General features: G+C 38.1%; 1 protein-coding gene across 1 annotated transcript in view; it reads right to left on the bottom strand.

The window, feature by feature from the left end:
• Positions 1-3,348: 3,348 nt before the first annotated feature.
• LOC140598729 (rho GTPase-activating protein 20-like) overlaps positions 3,349-27,993 on the bottom strand; it is a 53,269-nt gene continuing 28,624 nt past the window's right edge. The window contains exons 7-17 of the mRNA XM_072757257.1: positions 27,648-27,815; positions 20,531-20,680; positions 18,731-18,772; positions 18,009-18,093; positions 14,278-14,355; positions 12,058-12,118; positions 9,233-9,421; positions 7,453-7,625; positions 5,976-6,137; positions 4,094-4,203; positions 3,349-3,577 (exon numbers count right to left, since the gene is read on the bottom strand). Of these exons, the coding sequence (XP_072613358.1) occupies positions 3,349-3,577; positions 4,094-4,203; positions 5,976-6,137; positions 7,453-7,625; positions 9,233-9,421; positions 12,058-12,118; positions 14,278-14,355; positions 18,009-18,093; positions 18,731-18,772; positions 20,531-20,680; positions 27,648-27,815 (1,447 nt within the window). The remainder of the gene's footprint in view (positions 3,578-4,093; positions 4,204-5,975; positions 6,138-7,452; positions 7,626-9,232; positions 9,422-12,057; positions 12,119-14,277; positions 14,356-18,008; positions 18,094-18,730; positions 18,773-20,530; positions 20,681-27,647; positions 27,816-27,993) is intronic.

Below are 27,993 nucleotides of genomic sequence, written 5' to 3' on the forward strand. Positions count from 1 at the left end.
CTAAGGAAGAAGGGAGATTAGTGTGTTTTAATTCACTTAGCCTTATTTTCACCATTGCCATTATACAGCATGTTCATTGTAGGGGCTAGAAGAGGGAAACTGAGTCATTTATTGTGTAAAACTCTCCATGTTCTAATGTGGCTAAGAGGGTCCTCATGGCATTGATGAGTTCTTGCTCCTATCGTTCAGACTGATGGTTCAACCTTGGGACTTGATCAGATTGAAGGTCAGAATTTCCTGCCATCAGTTACTGTCTTTGCAATGCAACAGGAGACACTGAACCTGTAGACGTTTCTTTTCTACTGGAGTGATCAGTGGGTTCAGCTGTCAGATATGATTTTAAAAGCCAGAAGGATTTGTATGCAAATCAGGCTGAGATTAGTAATCCTCTGGTTTCAAATCCAGTCTGAGACCAGAACTGCTCAGATGAGTCTCCACTGAAGTGTTATGTGAATCGTAACCAAAGAAATGGTTGTCTAACGTACTGAGCTATGGAATGATTTTTATTATCCATATAAAAGTATACAACACAACACAGTACAATACAATTCAAAAAGTAGTTCATAGGATATGGTAGGCAGTGAAAAGGGGAGATAATTTGTGGAAGATTCCTCAATATGAATATATGGGACCAAAGAAAACTTTAAATGGAAATAGCTGGGTCTTGGAAGGGGTTCATTCCTCATTCATTGGAAAAACAGAAAAAGAAGTGTCAAGGGTCATTATGGAGATTCCAGTCTTCAGTGCCTTACTAAACTGTAGACATGTAGGTGGATGGACCACATGGGGACTTGGTAGCATTCTGCAGTTGTGCTCTTCTGGAAATCACTATCACTCTCACTGGCTTGGATTCAACAGTTTGATTTTCTGTCACTGACGACATGAAAAACAAACACTTGTCTTGCACCAGCATATTCTCAGACATGGTACTAGACTCATCTTAATTCCTGATGACACGGATTATCCAAAAGCTTCCCTCAACACAATGAGGTATATGTCGTAAAACGAAGACATGTCAAAAGTATGGAGGGATTGATGATATGTGTCTCCAGGTTTTGGATCTAAACTCCAATTTACAAAAAATGGGGTGTTGCCAGGGAGCTGTGATTTGCTAGGCTCCAATAATACTCGCACTAGGCTCAGGGGAATTTCTCCTAGTTCTATTAATTGTGTTTTAGAAACGTTTTTACATCCTTTATGTTATTGAATCTTGACAACACTTCTAAGATTTAGGCATTATTTTTATCCACATTTTAGGCATGAATAAAGTGATACCGAGCTAGAGTAATTGGTCAAAGGTCATGTAGATGATCAACGGGGGCACTGGAGTTTGTACTCTGGAGAGGTTGTTTGACATCAAGTCAAGTCCTTTTCTCTCAATGACGCTGGTTATTTTCAACTCATTTTAAAGAGCACTGGAATCCTGTGGTGCCTCAAGAGCCATTGATCAAAAAGAGAATGGAGCAGGAATTAAAGCCCCGTGCTATGGTTTCAACCAGAGCACATTTATATATTATAAGTAGAAATAAATAATTATGCATTATATGCTTACCCACATACAAAATATAATATAGATGCGGGATCCATTTAAAATTGTGTTTAAAAATATCCCCAAACACTGTATCATACCATGCTATCTCCTTTTAAAATTTTTTTTTTAATTTTTTATTTATTTATGATAGTCACAGAGAGAGAGAGAGAGGCAGAGACAAGGGCGGAGGGAGAAGCAGGCTCCATTCACCGGGAGCCCGATGTGGGACTCGATCCCGGGTCTCCAGGATCGCGCCCTGGGCCAAAGGCAGGCGCCAAACCGCTGCGCCACCCAGGGATCCATGCTATCTCCTAATACTGCCAAAACGTCTTGAAGTTTCTATGCTTTCGTGGGTCTCCAACAGTGTGAAACCTCCCTTGACCTGCTAGCCAGCCTTCAGAAGTAGGAGCAGCTGGGAATCATTGCCCTGGGCATGCTCTGGGCTCCAGAACAGGGCTAAGTATCTGCCATGACCCCTGGCAACCTTGCTGCCTGTGTCTCCCTAAAGCCTATTAAATTATCCACAGTACCTGCAGCCTTCCCATTGTTATGACAACTCTTTGAATTCTCTCCCAAGAGAGAAGTGATGTCTTCGCCAAATATCTTCAGGCAATTTTCGATCAAAAACTGTATGAGAGAAGCCTGTAATGCAAAAAGAACACAGTGGGGTGCTCTTTTTCATATGGAAGAGTTATAGGTCACATTTTGTTTATAAACCTTGGATCTAATCAAAACTGTGAAAGACTTCTATGAAAAATTCAGAGTTGATAAAAATATATAGAAACCCAAGTTCTCTAATAAATAACATAGAGTGATGCTTTCCATTGTACTTTGAGTACAGATTTTAAAATACTACTAGACAGAGGGCTAAACTCCTACTTTGTGGCCTAATTTAATACCTAACATTGTGATACCAAAGGTTACATCTTTAAAACTAGGATAGTTTTCAAAGTAACCCACTTTCTAAAAGTTTACTTATTTTCTAAAATTTTGCTTCCAGAAAATATTGGGTTGTAACTTAGGAAAATATCTGATTTAGATGTATAAAGCAGTGACAAAATCCTATGATATCCATTTCTTAAATATGGACAAATATTTTTTGGAAAGTGGATATTCCTGTGGATTTTTTTTTGAAGTTTTCTTTTGTTTTGTTTTTGAGTAAAAACTCACAGGGCTGGGGAGAAAACATGTTTGTCTAGCCGCAGTCCCTTCTCATGTCTTACTTTGAATAATGCTGGCTCTTGGCATGAGCTTGGGGAAGCTGTCATCTTATTAGGTATGTGTGGCTTCATCAGGATGTTTTGGAATATCTCACTAGTTTCTGTCTGATGTAGCGGAGGCAAAAGAGTAGTCAAGTGTTTTTCTAAATGAGCCACAACTTGCAGAGCAAAGCTATGTGTTTGGAGCCATGGGTGCTCTTAGTGCCCAAGCCACCTAGGATGTGCCAGTAACGACCACAGGAACTGGGGGTTGTTACCATTGTGTCATGAGGAAACCATGTCTTTGCGCAAGGTTACAAGCTCTCCCTCAAGGATCAGGCTGAGATTTGAACCTTGGCTTGTCAAACTCTGGAGCCCAGGTCTTTTCTACCATATTACATCACTCCTCTCTCTTTTGTTTAGTCAGTCTAGTATTGAATCTCCTGGATGGGAAAGAAGTGACTGAACTGCTCTGCGTTTCCCACGTTAAGACCCCTTCCCATATTCCACCAGAGAAGCATAACAAACCTGCCATTCCAAGAAAGCCTAGGAAGATGTGCACTTTTCAGAACTGATCCATCCAATTTACTACTACACATTTCAGATTCAAAGCCTGGATTATAAACCCGAGGGGACACATATGAGAGCTCTCCCTACCTTTTTTTTGAAGTTCTCTTCCAATTCCAACCTGCAGGAATTAGGTGGACAAAGAAGGCTTGGGGCTATACACACTGATAATTCATAAGCTGTCATCTGATTGGATGAGGATTGTTGCTCAATGTTGTAGAGCACTCCGAAAAGGTATCGCAAGAGAACAACGTTCACTTTTGGCAGCTGGGCTAGAAGCCTGAAGTCAGAAAGATGCACTTTTAAATAAGGCAAGTCACTGCACTTAGCAGCTGGAAGTATAGAGATGGAGAGCAGAGAACATCTTTCTAGATCTAGTATACAGCCTGCTGTAGCAGAGTTCCAGGCATGAACGTATACAAAAATGTTTTACCGAATTCAATTTCTGAGCTAACCCACTCCGTTTAAATGTTTGACAAACTTTAGGTTATGCCACTGGCTGTTGATGCACTGGCATCTCTTTGGCCACTGACTTTTGTCTACCAGTTTCATATATTCAGAAGTTATACAATGACTAATGAGTCAATGTTAATAAGGTCAGGAGAAGTACAATAATAGCCATAAGGCATGTCTGTATTCTGAAACTGCCCTCCATGGGTGACAAGAATTGAAACTATGTGGCATTGAATGTTATTTTAGTGGTCAAAGTGGCAAGAAGTAAACCAATATATTCCTAATAGTATATTGGCTGTATTTCTGAGCCATGACCAGAGTAGAGTAATTATTGCATCATTACCTCTGGGCTGCATTTATTTTTTTCTTCTCTGTCACTTCGTCAAGAACACGAAGCCATTTTTCATAGAGGTCCGATGAAAGTAAACTGCCTTCAATATTTTCAAGAAAATCCTTATGTGGATAAAAGAAAAATACACACAGACACACTCACATATACAAAATATATATTGGAAATATTACAGAGAAAACACTTAGTTGCAAACTTCAGTTCAGTCTTACTTCCGTCATAGATACCCAAACTGTGACCCACATGGAACTCTGCTCTGATTCTCCATTGACTTGTACGTGCAAAAGCAGGTGTGTGGATTTTCTCCAACAAACATGAAAGCATCAAAGCAGAGCCTAGGCTTCAGTGTAAATGAGGACAAAGCTCCCTTGTATCATATAGCACTTACTCTTTTGTGTGCTTTTCTGCAAACTACTACATAAGCTACTCTCATAATTGTATCATTCTTCCTTTCCTGAACTATACAAAAGTAGAGAGTCTAATGGCAAACTCGTGATGGTCCTGAGGATGTATTCATTTCTAGTGTAGGCCAATTCTCCAGATAGTTTGGCATGATACTATTCAGGCCAAGGTTGCAGAGTCTGATTCTCCACAAAGATTAGTCAACTTTAAGTAGGGAAAGCTTCAGGAATGTCTAAGAACTCTATGCACACGTGGTCACCATCTTCCTAGTCTGTGCCTATAACACGGGAATAGAAAAGACCCTATTAAACCTTGCTAGAAACATCAATTCCATGTGTGCACCTTCAAGAGGGCAACACTTATCATGCTATTCGAGTACCTAATGTATCATCATTCTTTCCCCTGTCTCTTGATGCCTATATATATATTTAGTGGTGTGTTTTACTGGACCTCAGTGTAGTAGTGGTCAGGGACTATTGGTATCTTTCATATAGTTGAACGAAAATGAGGGACAAGAAAAGACCAAATGTGACAAGGAAGGACCACATAGGACCTTGATTGTAAGAGTGTCATCATTACTGCCTTAACTTAGTTTTGTTGAGAGCTGATAGCAAGTGCCAAGGTAGATGGATTAAATTCTCTATTCTAGTTCTCACTTCTTTCTCCATTCCCATTTTAGCAATAGAATGGGATATCTGTGATGTAGCTGTATAATTTCCAAATTAATATAGTTCTTGAGTTGATCTATTGAATTTTCAGAATTCCAATCTACTTTTGTCTGTTGCACCTACTCCAAAAGTTAGGTTTATCAAAACTGGCATGTAGCAAGAGCTGGCTAACATGTCGTTATAACCTTGGATGGTGGGCTAGACATCACAAATATTAACTAAAGGATGCCTAGGATGTGGTGAAAGGAGACACAAATGGCAAAATCATTCCTCCATGACTTATAAAGTAAAAGGCATCAAGAAACAGGAGACAATGCGACAATGATGGTTAAGAATGATTTGGTCACCTCACTGAGCCTTTTTGGATTCCTCATAAAGTAAACATTTGCTTACTATTGTGAAATTCCCTACCTATTCTCAAATTTTTCGTATGATTTTTCTTTTGGAAACTGCCTTCATTAGGATCGTGGTGAGGATGTCATCCAAAGCAGGATGTTTGCTTTGGTAAATATTATGTATGTGTGAGTGTATATTTTGAAATTTCTTAGTATTAATAGTATCATATTAGTATTAGTATTTTGCATGGAGTCCTCAGGTAGGCTGTTTGTGGTGAAAACAGAAAGTATTTCTAATGTATGGGGCTTTTAACTCCTACAGTAGCTTCCTTAAATTTGATTTCATGAAGTGTTTTCCAGTTTGACAAGTTCTTAATCAGTTATGCCTATGTTGGTTCCTGGGCAATCATAATGAAAGACACCATCACAGCTTCAGTTACCCATGTGTGGTAAAGCTAGACCTTTCCCCACCTTTAAAACACATGCTACCACATGAACAGATTTGCTGTAACAGTTAACTCTGTCCCCAGAATTTAGTTTCTCTTTTAGGATTCTGCAGGATTTTATACAGGCTGATTTTCTGAAGATGCCTTCCAGGAGTGGTCCTTTCCGATTGATCACGGAAAGCATATCCTGTAGGAAAAAAAGAAGAGCATATACATTTTGTATCCCAAGCCCAGAGCAGAAGCTTGTTTCCTTTTAGAAAGAGCTAGGCTATTGGATGGTATACGGTTTTAGAGCTGGAAGGACTAAAGTCAATTTAGATTCTTTAGTCAATGTCTCTCTATAGTTTCTACCCAAAAATCCACCGTACAGTCATACACTGAAACATTGTAATCACTTATTTTAATCAGCTTTTTCATTGAATTTGCCCTTTTAAATCAAACTTCTGTGTTTCAAGGCCTTTGTGGAATCCTCGCCTGTCTCCTACTTTACCAGTCTTGGCTCCTTATTCTCTTACATAGATGCTCTTCCCCCAGTATGGAAATCTTTTTGCCATACTCATTTCCCATTTGTTGATTCCTCTTTAAGTGATTGTATCCTCCATTCCAACTATCTCTATTTCCCTTCTTCCTTAAAAAAAAAAAAAAGCTCAAAAGCTCTCTTCTTATTATCTGATTACATTTCCTTCATGAGTCTTTCACTGTCCTTTGCTCTATCTTCATGTCCCCTCCCTGCAGTGTAGAAAGATAATAAGGGCTGGAGTCTGATAGACCAAGGGATCGGAAACCTATTATGCTTCTGATCATTTGTGTGACCTGGGGCAAATGTGAACTGTACTGAAAGCTAATTCATTTGTAAAGTATGGAGGATAATAGTTCTAGCTACCCCCTAAAATTGATGTGATGCAAGGACGGGGTAGTAGCAAGCATGGAACTAACGTGGTTAATTTCTTCACACCTAGGATAACATTCCCAAATGTAGTGTAGGGTTGCAGAGGTCCTGGGTACTCAGGAAATTTCCACACTGACAATTCAGTACACCGATTTGAGATAACAAGGGCAAACTCTGTGGCTGTCATTTAACATCCTCTTTTAGAATTAGCAGATTCATATATGCCTCAGGATGAGTCTTTATGCTTAGGTAAGATGTTTTCAGTTGTTAGATTAAGTAGACTCCGTTGAAGGAGACCTGAGACTACTGTGAGTTCAGGAAGACAACAGCAGAATGTGAAGATGATTCATGCACACAGAGTCCATTTTGACTGATCTGAACAGGCCTACATGGGTCTCGGTGGAAACAAGTGGAATAGGCAAAACGTTGTTCTGCTGTATTGGCCAAATGACTCTTCAGTAGGTAAATCAAATGACACTAGCAAAGCTTCTCAGCCAAATCCAGGGACTGTCTAATGATTTCTCCATTTGAGGGTAGGTTTGCATGAGAACACTTTGCCTCTCCAAGGTCCCTCTCCTCAGGAAGGTAAAAAAAAGACCAAACTGAGACCTACCAGTATTGGGAAGGGCAAGTTGTCCTTATCACATATATTTGTGAGTGAAACCCCAAAGAGCTGTTGTGGTATTGCCGATGGTGCAACTCTGCACTGGTTTTTCTGGCAAGTGCCAGAGCGCCGCCAAAAGGCCCAGTCTCTGAAAGCAGTGCTTTTCATGGTCTGGCCTGAATCTAAGGAAGAAGGGAGATTAGTGTATTTTAATTCACTTAGCATTATTTTCACCATTGCCATTTTGCAGCGTGTTCGTTGTAGTGGCTAGAAGAGTGAAACTGAGTCATTTGTTGTGTAGAACTCTCCACGTCCTGATGTTGGCTAACAGCATCCTCATGGCATTGATAAGTTCTTGGTCATATCCTTCAGACTGATGGTTAAACCTAGAGACTCGATCAGACTCAAGGTGAGTACTCCCTGTGTCATCAGTTACTGCCAGTTACAAGGCATCAGGAGGCACTGAACCTGTAGATGTGTTTTCTACTGGAGTGATCAGTGGGTTCAGGTGTCAGATCTGATTTTAAAAGCTAGAAGGATTTGGTATGCAAATCAGGCTGAGTTTGGTAATCCTCTGCTTTCACAGCCAGTCTCCCCTCAGCCCCAGATTTCCTCTTTGGTTTCTGAGTGCTCAAGTTTCTACCATCCAAAGGATCTGCTTCTCAGGACACAATCTGCCTGAGCCCTACTTCTATGTTCCTCTGCTCTGGGCCATCTTCAAGGATGACTTGCTGCAGTCAGGGTCCTTGGGATGTTGTCATTACATGCTGGCTATGTGGTGGCTGTGTTTTCTTGTCATATCCCACTAACCCACCCAGAGATGATGTTTTTGGTTAAATAGGTTTAACATTTACTGAAAGGAGCCTAAACCACAATGAAGTGTGGAAACCTACTTCCTCACACACACACTCAAACATATATGTAAATATACATCTACACACAAGTCCCAGGCTTGAAAGAAATCATAGAAGCGAAAAAAACAATGAGAGGTTATGAATGCACTTATAGAGGTTATGAATGCATATATATATTATATATATATACGAAGGCACCAGTTTCCAGAGATGATTTTTAATTACTCAACATTCCCTATGAAGGAAGAGCTTTCCAAAGAAAAGGTGACCAGCAGTGAAAAGCTGAGTTCAAAGTTTCTAGTGCTCAGCTGTGAATGTTTTCCTTTGAAGATTCCTTAACATTGCTTAAATAACTGATTTTTGAAGAGTCCAGAGATGAGCCAAGGTTTCGAAGGATAAGCACATGAGGAACATTTCACCAAATAACCTTGAACACCCGGCCACTTGGCTTTTCTGGGATGTAGTGAGTGCATCACCACCTCCACTCATGTGGGTGCCAGCACTGCACCAGAAGCATCCTGGTCCTGCCACTTATGAAGCTCAGCATTTTAAAGCTTCGGTTTGCTCAACTTTAACATAAATGATGCTACCTACAACTCGTTAAACTAAATATATGATATACTACTCAGCACAAGGCATGGCTCAGGGCAGCCTTGAAAGTGCTCTGAGGGTATAGAGAAAGACAGGAGTTAAAGGTCTTCCCAAAAGATTTAAAACAAGGAAACAACCTTCATAGAAATGAGTTGGGTCTTGATGTCAGACTTTTGAATTTTTCTAAGCTTGATTTTGGGTAGTTTTTGCATTCTTTCCTATACTGTTCCTCCTCATTGATGACAATAAGCTCACCCAGAAAGAATAAACTGTGTGTCTGAATTGTGTTTAAGCATGGAGACATGAGCCAAGGGAAGGCACTTGAAGAAAAGCAAGCGGCTCACCTCTCCCTTGCTTGTTCTGGGCTGGGTGCCTGGGCTTCAGTATGAAATGGATTTGCATCTCTGTGATCTTCTGCTCCAGAAGGAGGGCCTCCTGAGTTGGGGAAGGAGAGATGGAGTCCTCTGCTTCCTTTGGCAGTGCTTTAGTAGATGGAAGATGGCTCATTTTAATTCCATAGGGATGTTCATGTCCTGTATGGAAAGAAACCTGAATATTTAGGATGATGGTGATGGCTGTCATCAAACTACCTGAGTGTAAGCATCACCCTATTTGTATATGTTGGTATTCTTGTCATCAAGAAAAAATTTGTATATGTTGGTATTTTTGTCATCAAACCAAACCTGAGTGTAAGCATCACCCTATTTGTATATGTTGGTATTTTTCTGGGACTTCTAGATAAAGAAGGCTGTGCCTCCTCAGTGAGCATCATATGCACCCTTGTGGGAACACCTTACAGAAAGCGTGTGCCCAAGGGAAAGATTTTAAGAAGAGAAAACAATTGAAAGCATGTTACTTTGCTTGAAATACATATATTCATGAGTGCAATAAACAATGCTGACTTTTGCTGGGTAACTATCTGAGAATGTTGAAGGTTTTCTAGTTTGTGCCTTGACACTAACTCCATCTATACATCTTAGGCAAATTACTTGACCCCGTCGAGCCTTACACTAATTCTTTGAAATGCTTGTCCACACACAAACTTATCAGAGTGAATATATTAATAAGCATTGGTGGTTAATATTCTTATTTTTTATTTTTATTTTTTGGTTAATAAATTTTTAAATATTTGGAGTATATATATATATAGAATTGCTATCTTCACTATTCTCTCCAACAGAATGTCAGTCGAACAGATTTTTTGTTCATTTCCTTTTGTCAATTCTCCAGCCAGAGCTACTCTAGAGTAGTGGGATGGGTTGCCCTTATGCTTTATGGTTCCCTTCCACTGCTGCCCTCCCTCTATGGGGTGTCCTGCCAGGCAATGATCAGAAGGAAGGGTGTGCAGAGTGGGAAACCCAGAAGCAAACTGTAAAACGATGGTTAGAGAATAGAAAACCACACCCAGAGCTATCCAGAATTGCCTGCCAAGTGATTTGTTTTGCTCTTTTATGCTTTAAATTGTTTTTCCTCTCTAGAGAATTCTCAAAGACCCTATGAAATGATATGGATTTCATTTTTTAAGAATAGAATGAAAATTCTCATTCTGTCATTCCAGATTTATTACTGAATGTACCTAAAGGAGCTTTTGCTGTTCTTTTCATCCGTCATGAATGCAATGTTCACAAGAATCACAGGGACTTCGCTCCATTAAGGAAAAAGAAGCTTCTATGACAGCAATACAACCAAACCAAGATAACCAGGAGTTAATCCACAATTGAGAATTGAGAGTATGTTTTAAAAAATGCATTTTTGAATGCTCTAATGGATCATCATGAACGACAGGCTCTTCAGATTCCTTAGAGCTGCGTTCGTGTGTGAAGCTATTCAAAGTCTCAAAAGTTACCATCTACATCATTTTATCTAAATTAATGCACTTTATTAAAACATATATAAGTATTTAACTTTTTTCCTTTTTACTGCTAAGCAACTATTTTTTTAGATTTTATTTATTTATTCATGAGAAACAGAGAGAGAGAAAGAGGCAGAGACACAGGCAGAGGAAGAAGCAGGCTCCATGCAGGGAGCCCAACGTGGGAGTCGATCCCAGCTCTCCAGGATCACACCCTGGGCTGAAGGCAGCGCTGAACCACTGAGCCGCCAGGGCTGCCCCTGTCCAACTTTTACAAAGATGTCAACATTAATTCAAAACAGGAAGTGGTACTGAGGGGTTTTGTTCTCAGTGATGAGCTTTGTGACTCTATAGTCTAAGACTGGGAATATATATTTTGCAGAAAGAAATTGGTTGTTTTTTAAAAAAAGGAAATTGGTTGTTTAGATTTCCAGATTATTTGAAAAAGAGTTATAGCTTCACAGGTTTATTAAAAGGATAAAAAATTTCATGTAAGAAGGAATGCTTTAAGATTTCTAGAAGAGATTATTGTCACCATTACCATCCATTACTATACTTCAAGGCCTGCTACCAATCCTGTCTTCTTTTTCTTTTTCTTTAAACCCTTCCATTACTGGAAACACTAAACAATTTTGCTAATCCAAAGATTTTTTTTTTCAGAGAACTTGTGCTAATAACTATTTTAGAAGAGGTGCAATCTGTTTATCAATAACCTTAAGAACAGTGATGGAAAAAACCTGAGAAACAGCAAAGTGCAGGCGATTTCATCAGTGAAGATGAGAGGAGTTTAAATGTGATTATCTCATTTTCCTTATGATGCAGAGAAAACTGGGCACAGGGCAGGGGTGTTAAATACATATCTGTACCTGGATTCAGAGACATAACTGGATTTTAGAGAATTCTCACAAATAGAGGCTTCTTAGCAGTTAGGAACTAGAATTCAAAATTGACATATGAAAAATAAATGTATGGGAAAAATTCCAATCCATTTTGCTTTCATACCTAATGAGTAAATAAGTAAGTAAATAGTAAATAATCACACTTTTTCAAGACAGCTCTGTTTGTCAGGTAAAAAGAAGTAGAAACAAAAATTTACATTTCTCTCCCTCACTAAATCATAGCTGCTGAATGAAGAGATGTTATCAATGCCTGGGCAACAGTACCTGGTAATTCTTTATTAAACATGTGAGTGAATATTGCATGTGATTTTCACTTTTAAGGATTTTGAAGCTTAAGAAAGAACAACCATTACTTTGAAACTTAGAGTTACAATTTTGAACCTAATCAATCCCATCTTAGATTTTCCCTGACACTTACCAATTAGTGGAAGTTTTTCCTTGCCAGAACTCGCCCACAGCTGGAAGTCGTTCTCAGAGCCCTTGGAAACAAAAAGAACTAGGTGTCAAAACATATCTTTCACAGTACTTGAAGAACACATTTCCTTAGCATATCTGTGTTTCCAAAAAGAAAGAATTGGGGCCAGGATAAATGGTATTTGGTCCATGGAGGTAGCTATAGTACTTGTTAACTAGTTCCCCTCACAGCTTCCAATAGACTGTCCCAGATTCTTGCAATTTTTGATAAAGACCGGGAAACCACAGTACAGCCAGCCCCTCACTTTGTGGGTGGCCCATGGTGTAAGAAATGAGATTTGTGTCCCTTTACTATGGAGTAAAAGTCTCATCTCAGAGTCCTCTCTTCTGCTGTCTCTAGACTCCTTGGATAGCGTTGGCCTTTGTCTCCAAATGTCCCTGCCCAGAGATGCATGTTGTCCAGAGAGCCATATACTCTGCTATGACTAATCCTGAGCAAAGTAACTTGAGAGGCATCAATAGCTCAGCAGCCCTGAGCCAAAGGAGACAAATGCCCAAGAGACATTGAGGAGATAGTGGACGGAAGTCTGCCACTGGCTTTGGGGCAGGCAAACTCCACTTTAGGGAGAGAAAGGATGAGGACTCTAGGCAGCATGTCAGATGCAGAAAATGATTACTCCCAGCACAATTATTGCCCAGTAATACTGAAAATCCCAATTGTTTGAAACAAACAATTCTAAATTATAAAGATTGCTGAACTATTTTAAAGAGTCTTCCTGGAGACTAAAGCAAAAAAACGTTTGAAATGGAATTATTGGTAATAGTTATCATGTGCCCTTGACTCCTGATTAAAAATCATGGCCTTCACCTTATGAAGGAATGTCATAGGTATGGGCACAGACACAGATACACACACACACACACACACACACACACACACAGCTAAATCTGCTCAAGATTGTGTTGCAAATAAGAAGTAAGAGCTAATAAGGTAGGGTAGGGTTTGGAAATGCCATGCTGGAATCCTTTAAATCAGGTATACATAAAGCCAAATAAGCCCAGTTCTTCATTAAAATAGAAATTCTTTGCCTAGTGACATTGATCGCTTTAAGTAAAGAAAATCACAAACATGAAATAAAATGAGTTAAATCATTAGTCAATCTCCCCACCTTCATCCCTCAAACCACTCACTCTCTTTTCCAGGATTTAATTCTTACTTAGGGTTTCTATATCATACAGGTTAGAAACGTATGTAAAGATGTGCTTTAGTCAGTACATATAAATTCAATTTTATTTTGGATGTATTATTAAATGTTGTTTGTACAGAAATCATTGATTTCTTCTGCCAAATTCTCGTTGCTCTGAAATTTTAAAGGCCTTTATTATACCATTGGCTCAGATAGAATTTACAAACAATCTTATGATTATGTCACATCACATTTACAGAGGATTTTGGATAAGAAGCTGTGCTTTCCAAGTGCTCCCTTTGGTTCTCTCCATCTATCACTGTCCCTCTTTTTTCCCTTATAAAACCTCATCCTCAAATATCTTTCTCTTTCATAAAAAGAGATCAGCCCCAGATCCATGGTCTTATTCAGAACTTGTCTTTGTCTTGACCAGTTGCTAAAGGGTATGAGCTGCTTCATCCTCAGGATCTGCATCAAAAGGAGGTAGCTTGTAGCCATGTAGTCTTTATGTCAAAATGTACAACAGAACATGTAATTTAGGATTCATTAAACGGATTGAGTCCTTCCTTGTGTGATAACTAGGGTCAATAGGGATGGAGACGTATCAGAATTGAAAACACAGAAAGAAGAGTCCAATAGAGGAGGAAATATTTAGAAATTTAGAAACAACAATAAAAAAGAAACTTAGAAACATCTTTATTGTCTGTATTTAAAATATATACAGTAAACTGCATATTGTTATTAGCACTCTAAAATTATAGTCCAATTTTAGGCTATAACTTTGAATTTGCAGAAAATTTCAAATGGGAATATAAGAATAGCACTCATGTATAAGCTAATACTATAGCTTCGCTGCCTTCAATTTCTAAAGTTGGAAGGAAAAATATGAGTATGTTATCCACAATAATCAGCTGTCTTATGATGGGAGGTGCACAACACCTACACACACACACACACACACACACACACACACACACTCACAAAACTCAAAAGTCAAAGTTGGTTCGTAAACTAAAAATAGATAGTAGGCAACTTACGGTTATTCCCAGCATTGTTAGTAACATGTTGATAGTGTCATTTGCTGTGTCGGAATTTGTCACTGTTACAGTTACGGACTGTAAAAAATAAATAAGAAAAATTGCTACAATTTTTTTAAAATTTAAAGCATGTGACCAAATAATTGTCAAATTATTATCCATACTCCAAAAGTAAAGCTTGTTTCCAGGTAATGACAAAGTAAAGCACGTGTAGAACACGAACCCTTAATTATATTTTCATTTTTTTATATAACATGAAGCTAGTAGGAAACATGTCAGTAAAACATATATTTCCCTCCAAGAATTTGTGGCATACAAAATACAGCAGCTGAAGCAAGGAAGAGAAAAATTGAGAATTCTAAGAGGGCACATGGGGTGACCCTCAGCTCCATAAGGCTATTTCCAAAATGGTGGGAGGGGGATAGTATTAAAGGAAGGCACTAGATACTTTCCTCTCTTACTGAGTTGTGTTTGTATAGTATGGCTTAGTTCCTTTGTTTGTTTGTTTCTGGGTTTTTTTTTTTTTTTTGGCTTAGTTCCTTTGTAATTACATAGTCGGTTTCAGTAAAATCAGATAAGAACTGGCTATGAAAGACACTTTTTAAAAACTACTATTTAGTCCATATTTTCTTTGTCAGGCATCATGGTTAACTAAGACTTCCATTGTTGCAATCTCTTAAGACTGATGAATCTAGGAAATGAGACTGGAAATGTTAGAAGTTGATGTTCCATTCACAACTCTGCCAGCAAGTAGGTACTTCTAATACCTCTCTATCAGACCATACATTGAGAAACTGCTCCATACAGCTAGGAAAAGTTTAAAGAAAATTTTCTGAAAGGGGTTAATAGCAATCTGAGATGGATCTATAAGACTATCTGAATTACAAACTATCTGAATTACAAAAATTACGAAAGTCATATAAGAGAATATGTAACCAGAACATTTACTATGCATACAGTTTTTATAACATGTTTAGGCAATGGGGCCTGTGTCCTTCGGGAAACAGTGCATAAAGAAGAAACAGCACAAGTGGACACCCACAGGCCTTGAAAATATTAAAAGCAAAGTTAAAAGAAACTCTTTCATAAATCACTCCTTGTCCTTTCATTGTATTTTTCTTCTTATGAATTGAATGCAATTGCTTGATATCACAGATGGTCCCAAAGTAATTCAATAATCATTCAAATAGCAATTCAAATAGTAATTTAAGGGATGTATGTATATTTTCCTGCATGTTGTAGGTTCTCCCAACAGACAAATTCCATTAGATAGAACTCTCTCTAAACAAATAACTTCAGAAAAATAAACTATTTTTTGAAATAATTCAAAAGAAAAAGAAAACTTAGGTTATGTTCATGAGTCAAAACTGTTACTTAATATATGAAGAACCAGGAAAATGAGATCAATTTTCAAGAGCTGAAGCCACACCTGAGATGATCTCGATGCTTAGACTATTAGCCAAACACAGCTATTACAATAATGCTCAATGATACAAATGAAAATATGTTCACATTAAACAAAAATAGAGGCATCATAGTATAGAAATAAGAAGTATTAATGACTTTTCCTTATTTGAGAGGAAAAATATTTAACATAGAAATTTTTATCGGAAAAATATTTTTATTTATTTATTTTTTTTGAAAAATATTTTTAAAAAATTTATTGACTAGGCTACATTGCATAATGGAGATGATGAAAAGAAGTCAGTGATTTGAAAATAGATACTAGAAATTATCCAGTGTGAAGAAGAAAAGGGGGGAAAAGATTGAAAAAAAATTACAGAGCCTGAGGGATCTCTGAACAATGTGAAAGTGTCTGATATGCAAAGAATGGAACTGTCAGGAGGAGAGAAAGAGAAATAATGAGGAAGGAAATATTTGATGAAATAATGATTAAAATTTCCCAAATTTGGTGAAGACATAAATTTACAAATTCAAGAAATTCAGAATATGTCAAATAGGACAGATTCAAAGACAACCATGCTTAGGAACTTCATAGCCACTCTGCTAAAAACCAAAAATAAAGAGAAAACTTGAAAGCAGCTAGAGAAAAAATGACAAATCACCTACTGAGGATTAATGTTTAATCACAGACTACTCATCAGAAAGCATCAAGACCAAAAGACTGGAACATCTCTAAAGGACTAAAAGGAAAAAAATTTGCAAACAAAATTCTACACCCCCAAAAATATCCTTCAAGAGTCAGTGTGAAATAAAGCCATATTCAGATAAAAGAAATTAAGTAAATCTGTTTGCAGCAGTTCTGCACAAGGAATGCTAAGAATCATCTTTCTAGGATGAAGTGAAACAGTGCAGTGGGAAACTTGGATCTTTAAGAATGGGTGAAGAACATCAGAAATGTTTATTTCACCAAAACTATACCTCAATAAAGTTGATTTTTAAAAATCTCAAGGTAATTTTCCAAGGAAAGTTCTGAATGTAAACCACTGCCACAATTGATATCAAAGGCAGAGACAAGAATGTGCTCTGCTGCTAGAGAATTCTCTCCTTCATGCAGTGCATCTAGCTGGCACTTAACAACAGATCAAACTATTTGCATGGCTTTTGCTTTAGCCAGGAATACCTTTTTTGTTCCACCTTCAAATGCTGTTTTGTGTGATCTAGAGCTACTTCGAACTATAACAACAACCACAAAAAATACCATTTAAAGATACCCAAAGTATCTTGTTCATCACTGTAAATGTCTTGGTTACTGTACTACAATTTCAGAAATCAAATTTTACACACAAAACTGGGCCAATTGGTTTGATTTTTTCCTCCCCACAGTATAAAGAAATTGAAATAGAAATATGCTGATCCCTTAAAAGTGTCATCCCTCTTAGTTCAATTCAATCCTGATATTCCTTGGAACAAAAGACTTTTTGAAACTCCTCTGCATTTGACATAACTACTCAATAAAACACCTGATCCTTAAGTGGATCCTGTACTAGAAAGGAGACATTATTGAGGTCAACTGACAAAATGAGAATGGGAATGGCAGAGTAAAGTATTACGCCAAGGTTAAATTCACTAAAGGTGATAACTGTAGAATATCTTTATTCTTAAGAAATGCTTAGGTTTAAGGAAAAAGAGCTATAGTATATGTATGACCCTCAAACGTATGTATACACATACATGTAATAGACACAGAGAAAGAAAATAAATGATAAAGCAAATGGAATAAAGTGTTACCAATAGATGAATCTGGATAAAGAGTATACGGGGTGTTTTTTGTATTACTTTTATATTTACAACTTTTCTCTGAGTTTATAGTTATACTAAATAAAATATCTGGAGGGGAAAAAGGACTGTGGAGACAATCCAGACCATTCTGTATGTAAGTGGTGGCCCTTGGAAAAAATGATGGTTCCTTCTAAATCACTGTATTATAAGCCACTATAAGCAATTAGAAGGATCCAGAGAAATGTCATAGACACATAACATCCAATACTCTTTCCTTGCTTAAGCACTGTAGTATGTATTCCTCTTGCTTCATGTTACCTAGGACACAGTTTTTAGGTCTATAAAGAAGTACATGGAGAGGGGGAAAATACATTTTTCCTCATGGCACTTTTCTAAATATTCTCTCTCTCTTCCTACCTTTTGCTCTCTCCTTCCTCTCTCCCCAACTCACTGCTTCCTCCCTCTCTGTGTCTCCACCTCTATCCCATTTTTTCATTCAGTCAGAATTAGGAACTCAGAATTTAATTGTTGGTCTTAAAAATACTTACACAGGCACAGTTCTTGATGTTCTCAGTGAAGATTTTGAGGGGAATGCTTTTTGGCTGCTCCTTCTCTTTGGCTAGCATGATGTACCTAATCCAATTCGATAGTAACCCAAAAGAGAGTAGGATAAATTACCTTACTTTCAAATCAATTTATGTTGATCATATTTTCAACATACTTCGTTATTTTTAAATGCATATAAATAAGCTCAGCAAAAAAAAAAAATTGGGGGTTGGAAGGAAACATGCAAAAATATTTCAGGAAAATAAGCTGTGACTAGGAAAACAATAGATCACTCTTGTCATGTGAGATTTGACCAGCAGATCCAGGCACCAAAGCTTTCCTGCCTAGACCGGAGGTCATACTAGCACCTTCAAATGTAGGAATGAGAAGTTGCTTTGAGCATTACTTGGTAGGGTAAACTGCACTTATGGAAATTTAATATATGTTTTGAGAATAATGTTAGCTATAATCATGAGGTTGGAAAGTGGGGGAAGATGAGAGTAATAACCAGAATTTCATAAAAAAAAATAAGCAATATATGGATGTAAAGGAGAGCAGGTTATTTGTAGTAATGGGCAGGGTACAATTAAATAAGAAATCATTGGAGGATAGTGTAACAATTCGTACTAAGGGGAGGGAACATAGTTTGGGGGCACTGCTTTGAAGAGATCTACATTTTTTTCATCATGGGTTAAAGACTTATAATATTACACTGACAAAATACCTTTGAAGGTAAGAACGCCATTTTTCCTTTTGTTCTGAAGAGCTGCAATTTAAAAAATGAGAAGAAAAAAATTGAGGAACGTACGATACTCCTACTAACATATTAAGATCACCACTCCAGACTAAAAATATGAGCAGCCCGTTGTTAAGGGATGTGGATGTGTAAATTGTACTCCCCTTAGAGTGGTTTTGATGGACTCCACTCTTCTGTGAGTGGTATTAAAGCAATGGGAAGTAGATCCTAAAGAGGGAGAAAAGTTGATTTCAAATCTGAAAACTTAATTGTGACTATGTGATGCAAGCTATGAGATCACGGGCACGTTGTTAACCACTCTGATATTTAGTTTCCAGAACTGGAAAGGGGTTAAATTATAGCTCAGAGTGTTCCTGCAGCTGCAAGGGCTATTCAGATATAAAGAATATTACCATTCAAATTAAATCACATTTAAGAAATTTAGCAATTTGATGGAACTGTCTTGGCTCAGAAACAAGAATATCTTTTTTGGAAAAAAACACCTGTAATAGTTTTATTTCCTTATGCATATGGCAGATTGTAATATGTTAAATTAGTTCCTAAAAACCTTATTCTTCATCACTGTGATCTTCTGAGAAAGATCAATCCCCTGATGCAAAATTACTAAAGATTAATATTTTCTCTGCTAAAATTTTCACAGCATTTAATATCCAAAGTTGCAAATGTCTTAAGGCTCATTCACACGTGGACTTATCACTTACCAGCATTCTTTTTTATTGTGGTAAATTACACATAAAAGAAAATTGACCATTAGTGACCTTTACTATATTCATCGTTCTGTGCAACGATCGTGACTGAACATGTTTATCACCCCAAAGCAAACATGTGTCTATTAAGCAGTCACTCTCCCTTCCCTCCTGTCCCTAGCTCCTGTACCACATTTTGTATATTGTTGATAAAAACTTGGTTTCTTCTTTCTTTCTTTCTTTCTTTCTTTCTTTCTTTCTTTCTTTCTTTCTTTCTTTTGGGACAACTACAACAGAGTGAGGTTCAAGGTCTCCTCTCCAAGATCCTGCCCTCTGATTCCCAGGAGGTATCTGCATGTTTAAATCACCGGAATAGATTTCTTGAGCAAGTACTATTAAAGGGTCCCATTAAATTTGAGAAATTGCTTTTACACTCCCAAGTTAATTCCCTTAACAACAGTATGTAATTATACAAATAAATTGATCATGCCATTGAATACTAGGTTGCCTGAATTGCTGTGTACAGATTATCTTAGTTGGTAACGATCTGAAACAAAATATGATTCCATTGAGGCACTAAACTCAGATTATTCATTTGATTCCATTGAGTAGAGTTTAGTTGTGTAAGACACATTCTTAGGCTGACATGAGGATGGGAATGTGGCTCTCGACCCTGGATATCCTGAGCAGACACCTCTGAGTTTACAGGGATCATGCCACACTTGCATCTCTGTTTGAAACATCCACACCCCAAGCCTCATTCCTGTTTTACGCAGTTGCACTTAACACACTGCTTTCTTCTCCTCACCCCACTCCACCAAAATCTCGCAGGTCATCATAAAGGTAAGACAACAAAATTTGAAAAACCATTGATCAAAACCGAAGGAAATTACTCCAGTAGTTCCCACTATACATTATCTACTTGTTTCCTTGTGGATATAAGCACCTTCTTACGCAGAGTACAAGGCAAAACAAGTGTCATGGGAGGTCAAGAAGTGAGTCACCAGCTTGGTAGACAATAGATTACAATGTTATCCTTTTCAAGCCATGTAGATACAGGACACCAAGGCATTGGTCTTACCTGAAGGTGGCCACGAAGTTCACCGTGGGCCAGCCCAACACAAAGGACCTCCCAGAACGGATGTTGGCATCTCCCACTGTATCCATGCAGTTGGCAATCCACATGGTGTTCAGTGGTATTTTCTTTTTTATCTTAAAGTTTTTCTTATACCTAGAAAGATCCCAAACAAGACCTCTGTTAGTTCATTTCAAAAATGTTATGGGAGCAGCTGTGCTCTTTAGAGACCAGTTCTCACTGCTCCAGGGCAAATCATGTCTCCCGCATCTCTATTACCCTCTGTGCACACACAGAAAATGGTTAGATGGGCCTTTGCAATGTGTGTGTTGAGCAAACTCTGGCTTGGAAACCTGAAAACACTTCCTCTAAAGGCAGCAAATAGCCATATTTTTGAATGGTGAGTATTGAGTAACCACTGTATATTTTAGAGCTTTGTAGGAAAACCATTAATTCATTTTCTATTGCTGGATTTGTTACTTATTACAGATAATTTTTATGGCTAATATTGCAGTTAATTATTCATTTATGACTTGCATACTTCAAAAAGTGTTTGAGGGGCTGAAGAAAGGTACCTGATACATGACTTATAAAAACAGTTATATGCTTTTTTTTTTTCTTAAGAGAGACAAACCAGGGGCACCTGGGTGGCTCTGTCAGTTAAGCATCCAACTCTTGGTTTTGGCTTGGGCCACGACCTCAGGCTCTTGAGATCATGCCCCTGTGTAGGGCTCCCCATTCAATGAGTCGGATTCCTCGCTCCCTCTGCCCTGCCCCCCACTCATGTTTACTCTCTCTCTAAAATAAATAAATAAATAAATAAATAGATAAATAAATAAATAAATAATCTTTTCAAGAGTGTGAGGAAGACAGATGAAATCGAAACAAAAACATAAGCTTGGATCAGAAAGATTTAAAAGTTACTTTCAACGTTAATTTACAAAATATTTTCTAGCCTTTGAAGCATAGGTTATTTTCAATTTCCCTTCTTAAAATTTTGTCCATACCATTTTCCCTTAGATTCTGGCTAAAACAAAAAAATTGTTAGCCTACAGACTGAGCCCAACTGAAAAATCATCCATCCATCCATCCATCCATCCATCCATCCATCTGTCCATCCATCAATCCAAGATCAGTGGTCCGGAGGTCTTATATGTAAGTCATGGATACTTCCCGTTTCTCTGAGGAGTAAGAAGGGGTGAAATGGGTTTTTGATAATTTCTGCCTAATCCTCTTTGACCTCAAAGATGAAAACCACCATTGATTTATTTTGGTTGATTAATTGATTAATTTGGTTAATTCATAACTTTGACTCGCAGGTGGGCTTGAGATTTAAATAGTTACAAGTCCTATAAGGAATGCCTGGGGAACGTGGATCCTCCACTCTGGAACTCCTTACTATTCAGAAACACATGTGGAAAACACTGAACTAAACTGAGATGAAAGCCACCTCATGTGCAAAAATCCCTATGGCTCCACTGATTCATGGAACAATTAGAGCTAAACTCTTCAGTGGGATTTATAAAATAAAAAAAATCTTTTAGGAAGCCCACTTGAAGGATAATCTAGATTCAAACTTAGGACACAATGAATATAAATATGATGGATAACAACATCTTTCCACATTTTTTTTATTTCAACATTACACCCAAGTGCCTGTATCTCTGTGCTTGGAGATTTTTATGGAACATAGTCAATTAACAGATAAAATCATTTTTCTAGATAGTAATTCCAAAGGCATTGTCACGTCAAAAATATATGGCCAAGGGGAATGATAGACAGGTATCTGCTTGTTCTTACACATTTTTTTCTTTCTAATATAGGTATCTGTGTATATACAGACCCCTAAGATCCTGTGTGGAAACTTCCAAATACATTGACCTGGAAAAATCCATCCAATAACTTTAGTTCAATAAGGCACCAGGATTAGTTGAACCAAGGAATTTTCCTAGAGCCCAGTGTGTGGTTTCTACTCTCCTACAACGTTTTGAACACTTATCATATGCCAAGCTCTGTTCTAAATATTTTATAAATATAAATATAAAAAATTTAATCCTCAAGCAACTACACTAGATGGTCTCTATTAGCTCCATTTTACAAATAAGGAAACTCACAGAAAGTTTAAATAAATTGTCAAATGCAGGAGACAGGGTTTGAACCCAGACAGCCTAACTCCTAAGCCCATGTTTGTAACCACTTGACCGTGAAGTAACCTTTTCATCTTTCCTACCCTCATCCTCATTTCTGTCCCCAGAGCCATCAGGTTTTCTCGTGGGATTTACACTGGGAGTGAGAGGATAAATCTCAAGGCATTATATCAATAAAACCAGTTGCTAGCTTGGAAATATTTACAACGTGTACAACTAAGCTTTATACTTCAATAGATTCTTCTAAGGTCTTACTGTGTTTCTTTACTCTCAATCACTGACCCAATTGGATTATCTCAGCAGAAATTAGAAAGTGTTAATCTACTGTAAACTGACTCAAGAAGAAGAGGAGGAGAACTGCAGTTTTTATTTCTAAAAATAGTCATTTATTATAGTTGTATTAACATGATGTCCTTCTTGCTTTCCACTACCTTAATCTTTATGCCAGAAGGTAAGCCCCAGTGAACTGTGGAGTTTTGCAGTATTCTAGGGAGATTTCCTCTGTTCCAAGATAGAGGCATTCTCTTACAAATGTTGGGAGAAGGGGTCATAGTCTATTCTGTAACTATTCGTCATTTCACCGACAGTGAGTTAATAGTCATCTTCATCTTTTGACCAAATTAAATTCATTTTTTATTTCATTTCTACATTCCTTAATAACTAATGATGAGGAATGTGATGTATAAAAAGGGTGTGATCTAAGTTCAGTCCCTTTTTCTAAATTATTCACGGGTCTCTACTAGTACAAATATCTTAATATTTTATCAAATAGATACTATTCTCTCTTTCTTAAAGATTTCATTTATTTATTCATGAGAGACACACACAGAGAGAGAAGGCAAAGACATAGGCAGTGGGAAAAGCAGGCTCCCTCTGGGGAGCCTGGTGGGGGACTTGATCCCAGGACCCCGGGATCATGACCTAAGCCAAAGGCAGACACTCAACCACTGAGTCACCCAAGGGCCCCAAGTAGATACTGTTCTTAAAAATAAAATAATTTTTATTTCAATTTTTAAAGTACTTTAAAGTACTTTAATTTTTAAAGTAATTTTTATTTGAAAAATAACTTATTTAGCATTCTAATGAATATCAAAAGTGATAAGGAAGGTTCCATTTGACTTCAATTCTTGCAAACACAACTTTCTAGTGTATGAAAGAAGTGACAAAAATCCCCAAACAATTTTCACTATTATTAACATCTTGTACAACTAGAGAAATAGAATTTCTTTGTGAAGAAACAAACATTTAATTCCCCTCATTGTTACACACAAGCCAAAATTCACTAATTCTGACCGAAAAATTGGTAGAAATTAATCAAGTATTTATTCAATTTCTGTTAAATTCTGTAGTGTCAACCTAAAGATGAGAGAGTCTCCAGCTGAAGCCTGAGGGTGAGCTGAGGTAAAATGGAACCTGGGTCACCCTACCCCCTTTTTATTGCTAATTGGAAAAATTAGGCACTAAACTCAGATTATTCATTTGAATAGATTGATTGAGGGTATTGATTTCTCCATGTAAGACCAAGGCAGGACAGGGATTAAATATGTTGGTTATTTCAGGGGCTATTTCTTTTTAGTTTTTCCTTCTAGAAAAAAAGGTAAATTTTTTCATGTTAACAGTGATCATAAATATACCCAAATATTTACTATGGGAATGATCTCATAGTAGTTTTCTAAAGATTGTGGCAGGCATTAAGTGCTGCCTGCTACTGCTATGGATGAAATGGTGTCTCCCTCCCACTGCTTTCCTGCCTTCTTACCATAAAGCCCTCTCTGCCAATATCATGTTTGGAGATAGAGCTTTTGAAGGTAATTAAGTTTAAATGGGATCATCAAGGTAAGGTCCTAATCCAGTAAGATGGATGGTCTTGTGAGAAGTGGGAGAGATCTGTATGTGTGTACATACATGCATTGAGGTAATGCCTTGGGGCACACAGTGAGAAGGCAGCCACGTGCAAGCAGAAAAAGAGCTCTCACCAGAACCTGACCATGATGATATCTCGAACTCGGAATTCTAAAATCTGTGTTCTCTCTATATCAAAGACCTTGGCTTAAATATGAAACTCAAATGCCTGTGATCACTTACATTTTCTAATATTACCAATGTATAATATAAAGTATATAAGATAAACTTTTGGGAACCGAGTCCCTTTCAAAGAACATTAACAAATAAATTGATAAAGATTTTGTCATATAAAAACCCTTGAGTAGACATAAGGACATATCTCAAAAGCAATATGTGAAAGATGAAAAATGTTCAACTTGTTTTGTCTTAATGAACTATTCGAAATAAAAATTCAGCCCTTCAATAGAGGCAACTCTCTAGTGGAAAAACAACACTATCTTTATATAAAAATCTTTTTAGCAGAATATCGTAGGCTCTGTAAAACCCGCTGAGAGGTAGGCAGCACCCAGGAGAAGAAATAGCTCTGGTAAGAAAAGGAAAGTCTTCTCCTCTCCCTAAAGGCTATAATACTTACAAAGATGAAAAAAAAAAAAGAACATATTCCCCTTACAAATTGAATATGAGTGGTCTGCAAGGTCCTAACAACCAGGAAATGAGTTTGCTATTTGTTAGCATGTCTCTTGGGCTAAGGATGGAAGGGTACAACATGGTATGTGAGGAAGAACATGGCCTTGTGATGAAGGCAGGCCTGGGTAGGAATCTCTTGCATGGTTTCCCTATGTATGACTGGACCATTTCTGAGACTTCCTCTGTCCCCATTTTCATCTCTGCAGCCTGTTGATGATAAAAAATATGGGCCTTGGAGTGCTGTGAGAAAAATTTTCTTTATGCATGAGAGATACACAGAGAAAGGCAGAGACATAGGCAGAGGGTGAAGCAGGCTCCCTGTGGGGAACCTGATGTGGGACACGATCCCAGGACCCAGGGATCACGACCTGAGCCAAAGGCAGATGCTCAATCACTGAGAAACCCAGGTGGGTGAGGCATCTGTGATGTTCCTAGTGTGGTTCCCAGCATGCATCCCGCATATTTTGGTCTCCCATACTCACTTTGGTTAAATAAAGAGAATGGTAACTAGTCTGCATTTTTAAAATAATGACATGGGCCTCTATCAAGAGGAAGAGAGTCTTTCATATGGACCTCATGCCAAGGCCTGGACATCCTTTTTCTCTTTGGCCTTCTTATGACATCACCACCCTCGAAGTTACATCTATGGGCAATTTCCCTAGTCTCAAATATATTTTACTACTATCTTTGCCTCTGATTTTTTGATAGCTATATTTCCTTCATTTTTCAATTCGCTAAGTGTTCTGATCTATTTGTTACCAAGCAGACTGGAGTTAGTTGTTCACTCAATGTAAAGGAAGGGTTGCTTTCAATAGTGAAAGAATCTAGGTGTTCATGGAATGTTGTATGAAATTCAGGAAAAAAGAGAGAATAGAAATGGTAGCACCACATAGTGAATAAAAGCCTGTGCTTTGAAATAAATAGACCTGATTTCAAATGTAGACTCTGTCCATTACTAATATGGTAACCTGGGCAGATCCATTAGACCTCTGAGCATCAAGGTTCTCCAATATAAAAATACTCCCATCTCACAGGGTCGTTGTAAGGTTGGACAAAATTAGGTACATAAAGTTTTTTAGCATAGTATCTGACATGTAGTAAGCCCCTGATAAATTACTATTAATGTAACTCAGATGAGTATAGCATTTTGCCAAATTATTACTAGCATGTCTTACCTATGACATGGCATAACTGGGATCTAGGGTGAAAGCAGTAAAAAAAAGAGGGAGTTAGTTTTTTCGCAAGACCATAGCTTCTTGATATTTTGTTTGTGGGAGTGTTCTTTGTCTTCCATGTTTTGTGAATAATGCAAACAGAGATGGAGTAAGTAAACATGTGACCTTCCATGAATTGCTCCCAGATGTTTATTGAGCAATCATCATGTTCTAGACTGGATATTCGATGCATTTGTGTTCAGGGTTGAGAGGAAAGTGCACACAGTCGATTCTTTCTCCTAGATTCCATCTATCTGCTCCATCTTTTTTTTTTTAAAGATTTATGTATTTATTCATGAGAAACACAGAGAGGAGAGAGAGAAGTAGAGACACAGGCAGAGAGAGAAGCAGGCTCCCTGCAGAGAGCCTGATGTGGGACTCAATCCTGGGTCTCCAGGATCACGCCCTGAGCTAAAGGCAAAGATAAACCCCTGAGCCACCCGGGTTAACCTGCTCCATCTTTCCTTTTTACTAAACTGCTAAGATAGAGCCCTGATACCATCCATCAGGACTATGGCCTCCCCTAACTACTCTCCCTGCTTCCACTCTTGCTTACCCATCCATCTATTATCTAGCAACAGTCAGAAAAATTTGCTAGAAATATAAATCAGATTTGGTCAGTCCCCTAGTTAAAAATCCTTTGGCAAAATATTTCCACTTTTTTACCATGGCCTGTGAAGACCCTGTGTGACTAGACCCCTGAGCATAGTATCATATCTGATAGCATGGCCTATGCTCTGGGCTCTAGTCAAATCAGGCTTCCCTGAGCCCCTCTGAGGGGTCAGATTGTACCCACGTAGGCCTGCAAGTCCCTCAGCCTCGACGGCTCAGGCACATTGTCTGGGAATGTGGCTGCTTCTCTTCTCATAGATTTGGTTTTAATGCTCCACCTCAGAGAAGCCCTCCTAGACTATTCCTCTCTAACACGTTCCCACCCTCTCCGCACAGCCCCCTATCCACCTTCTATCAGCAGCACTAATCATTATCATTCCCCCTCTTATTTTGCCATTTGTAAGTCCCAGGCAGGAGAGACATTGGCCTGTCACATTGGCAATTGTATTTGCTGCAGGGACATGACACAAAACAAGACCTCCAGAAGTACTCATGGAATGAAGGATTCAAGCATTGGCAAACACAAAAGGGAAAAAATGTAATGTTTTCGTATAGTAAGGGTTAATGGGAATGCAATTTTTTGGAGAATCACAAGAGCACCAAACATGGTACACCTACTTGGTATTAGACATCAGTAATAAATCGCTGTACAAGAAAAGCTGCCACTTCTTCCTCCTCCAGCCTTTCTTGAGCTCAACGGGACCATGGATGAGCAGGGTACGAGTGGCACCCTCAGATGATGTAGTGCTTTCGCTGTGGGTGTCCACCTCCACAGACGAGCTCTTCCTACAACACATCAAACACAGAGCAGCTAGTTACTGGTCAAATACACAATATAGTTTAATGCCAAGTTTCAAGGTTCACACAACACTAAAATGTAGTCTCAACCCCCAAAGCAGAGCTCCAGAGCTCAGAATCAGGGATTCCTGAGTTACCGAAAGCTATAGAAAGTGGTGAGGTCACT

Source organism: Vulpes vulpes, chromosome 4, assembly GCF_048418805.1.
Source record: "Vulpes vulpes isolate BD-2025 chromosome 4, VulVul3, whole genome shotgun sequence".
NCBI lineage: Eukaryota > Metazoa > Chordata > Mammalia > Carnivora > Canidae > Vulpes > Vulpes vulpes.